General features: G+C 29.0%; 1 protein-coding gene across 1 annotated transcript in view; it reads right to left on the reverse strand.

Moving 5' to 3' along the window:
* The window catches only part of LOC107454944 (cell adhesion molecule Dscam1-like), a 174,479-nt gene that overhangs the window by 112,535 nt on the left and 49,750 nt on the right, over positions 1-12,194 (reverse strand). Inside the window, exon 2 of the mRNA XM_087157201.1 lies at positions 4,443-4,730. Within this exon, the coding sequence (XP_087013327.1) occupies positions 4,443-4,730 (288 nt within the window). The remainder of the gene's footprint in view (positions 1-4,442; positions 4,731-12,194) is intronic.

Genomic DNA, 12,194 nt, shown 5'->3' on the forward strand with positions numbered 1-12,194 from the left:
AATTTTTTTTAATAGTTTTTCTTTCACGAGATATTTTTCCTATAAGCCCGTGCTTGGATTGATATGGAAAATAAGGAGAAAAATAACTAATGAATGAGATGCAATCAGGGGGTCGGTGAGCAAAGCAAGTAGAGTTAGAGCCTCCTAAAATACTTATAAATAGAGAAATCAGCTTATTTAAACTATGGTACTTCATCCCTTTACTTAAATGAATTGGAAGAGGCGATGCTTATTCAATGTTATGATCTCTAAGTGGAAGATAATTATAATTAAACTAGGGTAATTAGACTCTCTTCTTTTTGAAGAGCTGTGAATTGAATACAAATACTTCGTTACATCACCCTAGTAAAAACATTGATAAATAAAGAAAGTAAGAGTAGTGATTGGTGAAAAAACTCAGTAACTAAAAAGCATTCCACGATGTTACTAAATTGATAGTTACTGATTTAAGTAGGAACATTAAGTTCTCCAAATTTCCGTTCTAGCATTATAACAAATCCATTCCAGCATTTCTAACAATAATGATATTTTATCATTTTGGGTAACATTTCGTTGCATTTCAGAGCAAAGCATCTCGTTCAAAATGTTGGAAGTTCCTTGACTCTTAATACGTTAGGTCCTTGCTTGTAATACTTTAGGTTTTCTGTTATGTTTAAGTCGATCCATTTATCAAAACTTAGAAGCAGAGGCATAAATATTAATATTTCAGACATTCTGTCTCTTAGCCTTTTGCTTACGGTAGGTATACTAGAATGCCGGGCTTCATCATACTAAGCGCAGTAAGTAAAGGGTTAAATATGTAAGCAAAACGCAGAGTACTTGAGAAATATAGAGACAAACTGATTTTGATAACTAAAAGCTTCTACAGACTTCGTAATGGCTTAAAATAAAAAAGACAACATTTTACTAAAATATCGGGATACATTTGGGCATTTTTAAGAAGAGGAAACGAAGAGTTTAGAAAATATTGTGATACCCTGCTTTGAAAGTTTGTCTTTGATGTGTTGGCGAAAGAAAAAGGTGTGATTTTGCGCATGCGTGCATACAGTACTAGAATTTTCTGGATTTCGGAGATAGATCTCTCAAAATAAAGATAGATAGAAATAAATAAAAAATAAAATTTATCGATACTTTTGCACAATAAGAAATTACTTTAAAACTCAATCATATAAAATATGCATGTACTAAAGAATAAATGAATATAAAAATAAAAATAATAAACTAAGAGAATAAACCAATACTTACATTCACTGCAATTTAATGGACATAAGAAAAAAAATACGACTATTCAAAAATATTAATCTTTAAAATTTCTTTATCTTTAATGCTGAGTCTATTTTTCGTGTGATAATTCATAAAGTGTACAGTAACAATTAGTTAAATTATAGCATATATCAGATACATGCGATTATTAGTTTTTTTGGAACTTACACACTCTTTTGTTGAAATTTTTAAGGATTGATTTTCATAAATATCGCTGAATTTCATTAAACAGTGCTAAATAATCTCCTCTAAGGAGTTGATTATGGGATTATTGCCTTAAAACATCAGACATTAAAAAGTTTAAAAAAAGCTCTTACGGTTTAAAACGGCAAGATCTGGGTTCAATTCTTATCACCTAAACGGAAAAATACTCGATCAGAGAACTATTCAGCAATTCTTAAAATATTACTCAACAAGGAAAATGAATGGTTCTTTCATGTGCACTGGGAAAATTTTGATGTAATATCTCTACGTATTTGAACAATCCATGAATAACCCATGATGTTGAACAACCCAAAAAATTGCGCGAAAGAATATTTTATTTCAAGTTAACACCAAATCGAACTTTCGTATACACCGTTAAATTTTTTTGTATATATCAACACAATAGTACAACTACTTTACACTAAAATATTGTTCCGCTATGTGTCCTACTACACCAAGAACAAGGAATAGTCTCTGGTATAGTGAAACATCTAGTTTTATTTTTTCTTTAGCTACCAAGTTATATAATGATGCTTTCAGAACAATATAAGGACTCTTAAAAGTTAAACTCATTGGACAGAAATTTAATTCTTGCTATTTTTAACAAGCAAAAAGAATTCCGTGCCAAAGGTTCCGTGGTTTCAAGAGTTGGTGATGCTGATATTCGTTCCTGCTTGGAGCTTGGCATCCATTAAGCTTGCACTTAGATGCCAACCAACTTTTTCCTCAGGGAAAAGAGTTTTTTCTTAACTTGTAGCAGTGTATAGGTACATTCTACAGTGTACTGCTCCATTTTTAATAACGTCTAAAATATCAGTTCCTAAATTCTTTAATATTTTATTTTTTAGTTTGCAATATTTTATTGTATAAATAGCACCACATTGAGTTTTTACATGAATTTTAATCCACTTTCTATATGGCTATCTACAAGGCATAATTTCACATCATGTGATGTTATCGAACATATTTTATTTTGACTTCATTTAATACCGAGTTAACAAAATGCGGCGTCACTAATCATTGTTAAAAATCATATGCTTGAAGATTTTTCGATTATTAAATTATTCAAAAATAGTTCATCCCTTCAATTATGGACAGTTCAAGATACAAAATTGTTGCCTATTTGATGAAACAACGAAACAGAGACTCTTTTTTTGAAACCCGGATAATCTGCAACTGGAGAAGAAAAAGGCCACTGAAATCATATCATTGTGCATGAGAAAATAACGTTACCGCAATAAAGCTTGGTTTATTATCTCGCTGACCCAGTTATCGGATCTGATTTTATTGGATACTGACAAGCGACGTCATACCTATGTCAAACCTTATTGGCAGCTGAATCACGGTTTAAGCAAAGACCACGATTTACCCACTTGTGACGTCACTTGCAGACCAACAATAATTTGAATTCATTGCGAATTAAAAACACTGCTCGTACTGGAGATTTATTTGAATGATAATAGCTTTTAATTTTTTATTTAATCTTTATGTAGTAATAATAATAATAATATAATTTTACAGAATAGATAATATTTCAAAATGTTCCTTTTATTAAAACTAAAACTAAAAAAACGATGAATTAAATCTAAACTTATGTATGCAGAATGAAAGAGGATGCAAATAAAATTGGTAATTTCAACATTACTTCAGCTTCGAGTTATTTAAGTTAAGTGTTCCGCTACTACAAAATGGGAATTAATTTTGACAAATGATAGAAGACTATTCCAGAGTTGAGTATTATAAAATTTCTGGATATAAATCATCTAAATTGTTGTAGAAAAAAAGAAGTAAGAAAAAAGGTAATCGATTGTAAATCTTTAAAATAAATCCATAAAAGTCCTATAATTCTTAAAAGAAGTAAGCGCTGAAAGCATAAATCTACAACTAAAAAATTACGTGAAGAATTTAAAATGCTTGGTAAAGTAAGAAGAAAAAAGTTCTTTTTTCTTTCCAAAACTAATGGTAAAAAAACCCCGATCTAGCACCTGCAAGCTATAGAGAGTTTCTCAGACATTTCGGGCCTATTTCAAGAGAAAGGATAAAGAAACATTTCTTTCGCGGAACTAAGTTTGAAAGGTTATGATTTAAGTAACAATTTGGCTTATAGTAGTTTGTAACATAGTAGAGGGAAAAAATCAAATAATGACATTTTTTATGTGTTCTTCAAACTTAAAAAAATGTTTTACTAAATTAAAAATGAGTAATGTATTATTTTATTGTTAAAAATATTTAATAGGGCGATTTATATTCTTTTTTTGTACAAAAATTTTTAAGTTCATCGAAATTCTTCAGATAAATTTAAAATTAGAAATAATACATGAAAAGCGTTTGAGATCTAATTTTTAATAATTGGAAAGTTATTTCAACGCTGCATTATCTAGGTTATAAAACTTTGAAAAAAATTAAGAATTATTCAGTTGTTTTAATAATTTTCATCTAAATAGAAAAATCTCGCCAAATTGGCGATTTTTAAAACGTTGAATAATTTAAAAAAATATTTAAGTTATTTCTCCGTTGTGTGGTCCAAAAAGCACATGCAACACAATCCAGGTGTAAAGCAATTGTTGTGCAAAGCAGTGTAAATTGTGGCCTTTTTTTTTATTTCTCTTGACAAAAGAAAGCCAGATTCGAGCGAAACTACGCCAAGTGTTTCTCGTTCAAGTGTTTACTTAACTACGTTTATTGTAGAGCTCTGAGATAACCGATTATCCACCCAAATCGGTGAAATTTTGAAACTGCTTTTCGAAAACTATATTTATATATAGGAAATTTAGTGCTACAGTGAGTGAATAATATACAAAAATACTATTTCCTTTCCGAAATAAGCTATAGCATAATAAGCATAGAACATCATCTGCGTTTCAGCTTAGAAAGAAGTTTAATACTTGATGAACTACGAAAAAGGAATAACTTATTATTAATTTTTATCTTTGTAAGGGAAATTATAATAAAAAAAGACATCAAGTCTTGCCTACCTTCAACAAGAAGTTGCCCAGATGCTGTATCAGAGCCAGCTACATTGGATACCATGCATGTGTAGTTGCCAACATTTCCAGCTTTTAGTTTGTCTATTAGATACACCGAGGATCTGACATCGTAAGAGGTGACTTTTCCCAGTTCCTCTCCTCTAATCTCCCTGCCATTGAAGTACCATTTGAAAGTGACTGGAAGATCTCCTCTCCTGAGGGTGCAAATGATATCGGCTCTGTCTCCAAGTCTTAGATCGGATGGAATCATAAGTGGTTTCTGGAGAGCTGGAGCCTCTGGTAACAGAAAAACAAAATAATTTTCAATATCTCTGCATTTATTTTAAATATTTAATAAAAAGATTTTACAACGTAATTTTAATATTTAAAAAAACAGTCAGGGGTAATGAAATTCTGGTGCATTCATCATTTTCAATATTCAAATCAGTTAAACTGAATCATAATATTTTTTAGGACTTAATATTATTGGAGAAGATAAAAATGTTATTTGATTCTGCACTTTATTTATGAGGGTTAATAAAGCATCAATTCATGATGAATTAGTGTCTTATTTAATTTTTATGTTATTGATTTCACTTATCTACGTAATAATTCAAAGGTAATTTAAAGCTATACACCAGTATAAAATTAGTTCTTTAAAAATCTGTTTCGTCTATAACATTATGCTCATTCCTTTAAATAAATAAGAAAAATGAAGTAAAAAACTTGGAAGTAAAGAAAATATAGAGAAAATAATTGATGATATATATATAGAGTAGTATTATCCACAATATGAAGAGATTTCCTATTGAAATAGGTTCTGGTCATGTTATTTTGAAGGTTCAAAATAACATTCTAGTGATTTTGGAGAAAATTAATTTTAATGATTTTACGTTAGCAATGCGAACTAAAAACTTTGCCTTGCATTTATGTTTTGTCCATAACATTTCAATAAGCGAAATCAAAACTCCAAAACTCTTATTTGAAATGTTTGCCCCATTTTCGCTTTAATATTTTTCCTAAGACAGACTTTCCAAGGATTTTGCTTTAAAATTCGCCTTTTTATGATCAAAAAACTATTACAAATTGTCATTTAGTATCTTTCTGTCTATAATATCTTTACTTAATTGTCTGCTTGAATCAATATTATGTAGTTAATAACACTAAAATAAAAATTATTTTACAGGAATTTTAAATTTTTTCTACAACGTCACTTAAAAGGGTCTTCTGCTAAGTTTATTAATCAGATAATGAAAATATATAAAGACTTAAAAAAATGGATAATTTATAGCAAGGGTGGATAATTATAAGATAATTACGAATTCACTTCAAAAATACTCGTACTTAATGGAATATCACAAAATATATTTATTAAAGAAATTCTGAAAAGGTTTAAATTTTGATGTTTTTAACTATTTGCTTCAAAATCATACAGAAAAAAATCAATATTTTCAACAAATTTTTTAAAAATCACAACGAAAGAAAATAATGTTATTTTTATTTATCACGGTTTTTTATTCATTTTTGATTTCTCAAATAAACAACCTAATTTTTAAAAATAAATTTATTCCTTACTAAATAAAAATATTCGTTGACTGATATAATTATTTTTGCTAATCGGATAAAAATATTAGCACATAAAATCTTTTTACCCTTCAGAATTCTTTTGCAAATACTTTTTATGCTGTCATCATTACATTATTTGCTAAGATTTCAAATAACTTGTGCGAGAAGAAAGTTTGAGGAAAGATTATTATTTTTTCTCCTTTTTTTTACACACATAAAAACGAAGGAATATAATCTAAAAAAAAGTAAATTTCTAAAGTTAATTAAATATGGTTTCCTAAGCGCATATTAATATTTTTTCAGACGATGGAGGAAGAATTCCAAAAGAAAACTAATAAAAAAATTAACGAGGCCTTTTTTTGCTTTTGTTTCAAACATTTTGTTTACAGTAAGTTTTTGTGATACCTGGAATCCAGTGGGGCTTTATTTATTAAATAATTTCGTACGTTCAAATATACAGTAATACAGACATGCATAACTTTCTATTTTAATGATGTAACTAGCCATGAAATATGGTTTCAAAAAATGACATTTTTGCTATCTTAAAATTAAAATTTTAATAAATGAAGTTTTTTTCTTAAACTTTTGTGCGTTATTCAATAATGAAAATCGATATTATTATTTCAATAATGCAAAGTGAAGAATTTTTTGCTCATTTAATTTTAATTATCTCTTATAGGATTAAAAAATATTTGAAAGTAAGTCCCAGATTTATTTTTTACCTCATTTTATAAAAATTAAAAATAAGTCTTTTGAAAAAAAAAGTTCAGACGCATTTTTAATTAAATATCTTACGCGAGGAAAATAATTGAAGGCTTTAGCATTAACAATAAAATATTACATAAATTGTTTTTAAAATATATACTCTATAATCAAATATGTAGTTTCTTGATTAATAATACAGTGAGAAAAAAAGTATAGTTAAAGCTACCAGGTTAGGGTAAAGTTTAACATGCTTTTGGTTATGGAAACATCAAAGGCTCGTTAAGTTTTACCAAAGATGATTTAAGAAAGCAATGATTTTGGTTAAGTTAACATTAAAATAAAGCTTTATAATGCATGATAAAATTTCGCAAATTGGGTAAAATATGGTAGTTTTATCATGAAACTTTAGAGCATGGTATGAAAACTTTTTATTTAGGTAAATTTACTTTTCAGTTTTGTATTTTTTACTAAATGTGTGGTAATACAAACTATAATTTTAAAACTCAGAATTTCCAGTAAACGTTCAGCATTTGAGCGGAAAAATCTACCAAATGAATAGTTTAAACACCATATATTTTGGTTTTATTAAAAATAATTATATTTTCTTTTTCTAAAAACGTCATTACCATGCATTACGTTAATTTCACCAAAAATTTTTTTGTGTGCAATTTATTCATTAATTACCCAGTAACATAAAACACATTAATTATGATAAGACACATATATGATAAGACGCCTATGTGATAAGAGTGTTTAAAAGTAATTTCTGTAAGTATAATTTTAAATGCTCAATGAAAACAATTGTTGTCAGATCGATCAGCAGTTTGGCAATCACAACAGTTTAATAATCACTGGTTAATCTACTAAATATCGACTTTTAGTACTCTATAAAAAGAATTCCAGATCAAATTACGGTATTGGTGCTTTGGGTGCATAATTCGTAAAATCCATTTCCCCGTAAATTCCACATCATCGTAAAATCCATTTTACTTTAAAATTAATTTTTATCGTAATATATTGTACCGTAATTTTTACAGTAATATTTATTTAATTAGAGTAATTAAGCGATTTCGCAATAATTTTTACTATACAAATCTGTGCTGGTATATTTTACTGCAATTTGATTCGGAATTTTTCACCTTTTTTCATGCCACTTTAAAGAATGAAAAAAGTAGAAATCATTTATCTCCTAAAAGAAGTAATTCTGAGAAATAAGGTTTTCAGCGGTCTAAATATTGAAACCCAATTCAAACTTTGGAAAGACTATCAAAATCTAAAATTAAGCAAGTTTTTTTAAAAAAAAGTATTATCAAGATTATGTTTACTTAAAAATTAGCTGAATGCAAATTGAATAACTAATTATTAAATAAATTTATCAATTTTCTTCTTTACAATACATAAGAGAGCATTTGAATTGAACTTGGAAAAAAAAACAGTGATTATAGTTTGAACCTAAATCTAGATATGTTCATCAGTTGATTAATTATGAAGGATATAGAAAGCTTGAAAATAACACGGGGGAAAAATTTTTTTCTTGCCTTTATGCAAATACCTGATCTTTATTAGTTGCCGCTTGGAGATTTTTAAAATGACATTTTCAGTCTATTTTTTTTCAGAAGTCCAAATTTAAAAACGTTATGTACACCGAAGAACCATTACATTATGACCACCCTACTAATAACGTGTAGGATCACCTTTAACCCTCAAAACTGCTAGCACCCGCCGTGGCATTGATTCCACAAGGTGCTGATAGGTAGTCTGAGGTATCTGGTACCAAGCGCTCTCCAACTGGTTCTGCAATTCCCTCACATTGCGAGGGGGTAGCGTGGCAGCACGAATTTGGTTTTCCAAGTAGGACCACAAATGCGCTATTGGATTAAGGTCAGGTGAATTTGGGGGCTAAGACTTGACTTGAAAGTCACTGAAATGTTCCTCGAACCAATATATGACGATTCGACCCTTATGACATGGTGCATTATCCTGTTGGTAAACACCATTCCCCGCAGGAAAAACTGTTGCCATGAAAGGGTGAACCTGGTCTGCAACTATGTTCGAGTAGCTTACAGACGTCAGGGATTGTTCTATAAGGATTATGGGTCCTAATGTGCTCCATGAAAACATTGTTCCTGGGCGAGAAACCATGAAAACCTGGGTGAGCCCATTGTTATAGATGGAGGGTGATCATAATGTAATGGCTTTTCGGTGTATAAATGAGGGGGTTACGTAAACATTACAAAAACCTTTAGGAGAGTCAGGGCACACGATCAGTATTAAAACTGCATATGAAATCAAGCTCGGTAAGTCGTCGTACGCGGCTGGGAGCGATCCTCTGTTATGACCTGTTCAGAAACGCACGAAGAAACAGTTCATAATAGGGAAGAGTCTTTACCGGCTTATGACGGTACTTTTGGGCATGGGTTTTTATGCAGTTTTAATCTTAATGATGCGTCTTAACTTCGCTAGAAGTTGGTCGTAATATTTGTTTAAACTCTTGTTATATTTAACGTTTTAAACTTGCACATTTAAAAAAAAATTAAACTAAGGATGTAATTTTTTAAAAAAAATATGTAGGTTGGAGAGATAAACCGATTGCAAAATTATAATCGGTGATACGAAAATATCTAAGAATAGTTAAAATATTTCATGTAGTAGAAAACAAAATTGTTCTCCAGTGTAATTTATGCAAACTGTATATGGAAAAACTAGTTACTGTGAGCCCAGAATGCTTCTTTGGAACAGTCATAGAAAAAAAAGTTGACACATTTTTACTTGATCACTTAGAAGATAAATATTTATAAATTCAGAAGCTATTTTGGCTAACGATTTCGAAAGAGTTAAATTGCTAGATTAAAAACAAAGCGAAGTTAAATTAAAAAAAAGAGGCAAGAAATTTTAATTTTTTTAGAAGCTGTTTTTCTTAAAAGGCTACTTCATTTCAACTGATTGAAAACTTCATCACCTTCAAAAATATAAAAATAGCAAGTAACAGTTGATATGTTTCAAGCACTTCAAGATAGGAGCCTATTTACATGACTTGCCAGACGTGATTAAGGAGAAATAAAACTGATTTGAAATAAAAAATGTTAAGTTCAAAGCTAACAAGGTGAGTCAACTTTCATATGAATAAAACAAGATTCTAGGGCATCAAGATGAGTTGATGTGACTGAATGATAAATAATTTTTGCATTGCTAAAATTGAATTTATGCCGAAAATCCTCACAACCTCTACATAGCACGTGGAAATGCATTTGACCCTAATTTGCCTCTCTCAGCCACCGCGGATTTTCTTATTCTGTTTTTCATCTTATCTCTTTCTGGGGTATTGTGTTTTTTTTAGTTCTATTTCGCACCATTATTTTTTCATTTTCTTGGTTAGCAACTTTAGGTTTTTATTTCAAATTATTTTTTATTTCTTCTCATTCACGTCTGGCAAGTCTTGATAAGGGGCCCCTATTTTTAAAGTGCTTGAAACATGTCGACTGTTCTTTGGCATTTTTATATTTCTGAAGCAAATTGAGATTTTACTCAGGTAATATCTTACCGTCTCAGTTTCATTTGATTATATATTAACTTTTTATTGTGTTTATTATTGCTAGAAATGGGGTTTCCAGGTATTGGTAAATATTTCTTTGAAATTTAAAATATTTAAATGGGGTGACAATAATATTTAAAGAAGAGTTTTCTGAGAAGACTTCAACTAATATATGCTTTTGGAATCCTTGGCAAAAATTAAGTCAAAAGTATATAAGAAGGAGTAAACAAAAGTATTATCAAAATCTTTCGAATCACTATTGAGGAAAAATGAACGAAAAACATCAAAACTACAGCTTTAGCCTGATGAAATTTGGAACTATTATTAAGATCCTCATTTAATTTTTTTCAAATTTCTTCAGCAATCCAACGTGTATAGAAGGTTTCAGTCCCGACTATTTCGGCAGTGATTTATTACATTTCGATAGCATTTTTGTTTTTTCCTTGCTTATATATTAATTTCCAACATTAAATTATCAAATTCTTTTGGCATAAAATTTGGCAAATATTTTCAAAATTTGTTTTAAATGTGTTATGAAATGACTTATATATTGTTCAAAAATAATTTGTAAGCAATTTTTTTATTTAGCAAATAAATAAAATTTTCACTTGGAAAATTTTTATTACTGTTGATCAATTACGATATCATACTTTCAGTGCAAGGGATCTATTAAATATCACATTAACCTTCCGCTCCTTTCAGAAAGAAATGAGAAAAATTAAAGTTTCCACCATAAACATAAGATTTTTCTTTTAAAATTCGTTTTTTTAAAATTAAATTATTGTTCCTATTCTCGATCCCGTTATTATCTCTTCTTTGTTAGAAAAAATAAGTAAATCACGTCCCCTTCCCCTGAGGTGCACACAATGTATTTTAGCGACCTCAACTCACACAAACTGTGAAAGCTGTTGCCATTTAATAAAATAATCGATAAAATCTTTATTTTTATATTTTCTGCAAGATGCATGCTTAAATTGCACTTTGTTACTAATTTAAAAACTTTTCTTGCAGAAGAATTTTTTTAACAAAGAACTGTTACGATATATACTTTATTACTACTACTTTGTTACTACTTAAAGGAAAAAAGAACTCTAATTTTGAAGTAAAAAGTATTTGAAAATAACACATCTTTTAAATTGTTTTTCAGTTTTTGAATTTAATTTTCTATTTTCTGAGGAAAATATGACACATCAGGACATACTTTGAGCAACAAATAATTCTATGTCTTTATAAATAGTGTAAACACGTTTAATTTTATATTTTTGTAGAATTTAACTATAGTAAGATTGCAATATACTTTTATGTTAACAATATTATTTTATTTAAAAAGTTTGTTAGTTATTGAATATTAGAGGCTATGGAATTTGTTAGTTATGGAACATATTATGAAAAGATCCCTTGCTTGCTCTTCATGAAAATATAAACCATTTAAGTTATGAAATCGCTATCTGCTCTCCAATAATCCGAGAAATCATCCTTATGGCAGAGAAGGTCCGATGTTCAGAGCAGAAATGATATGGAATTTCTGCGCACGACTTCATGTCACTGAAATAGACATCTTTTCTGATGTAAGATAAAAAGAAGTGGTGCTATAGCTATCTCTATGCAGAGAAAAAAATTCTGACAAAATTATTGTACTGTTTGATACTGATATTTCTGGTAAAAAACATTATAATTCTGATTAAAAAAGCTAAAATATATGGTACTTAAACCAATAATTTCGTAATTTTTCCTGTCATATGGAAAATTATCGTCATATGGAAGTTTATCGGAAATTCTGGTTCTCAAAATTATAGCTCTTATTACCACACATTTTACAAGAGATAAAAAAATTTAAAAGCAAATTTTACCGAATAAATCCACATTTATCACAATTTATATTTTAACACATACTATAAAACGCTATATTATAGCTAATTTTACTGAAATCTTTACAAAACGCCTGAGAAAAAGTACAG

This window comes from Parasteatoda tepidariorum, chromosome 2 (genome assembly GCF_982258835.1).
Source record: "Parasteatoda tepidariorum strain Cologne lab strain chromosome 2, Ptep-v5.0, whole genome shotgun sequence".
Classification (NCBI taxonomy): domain Eukaryota; kingdom Metazoa; phylum Arthropoda; class Arachnida; order Araneae; family Theridiidae; genus Parasteatoda; species Parasteatoda tepidariorum.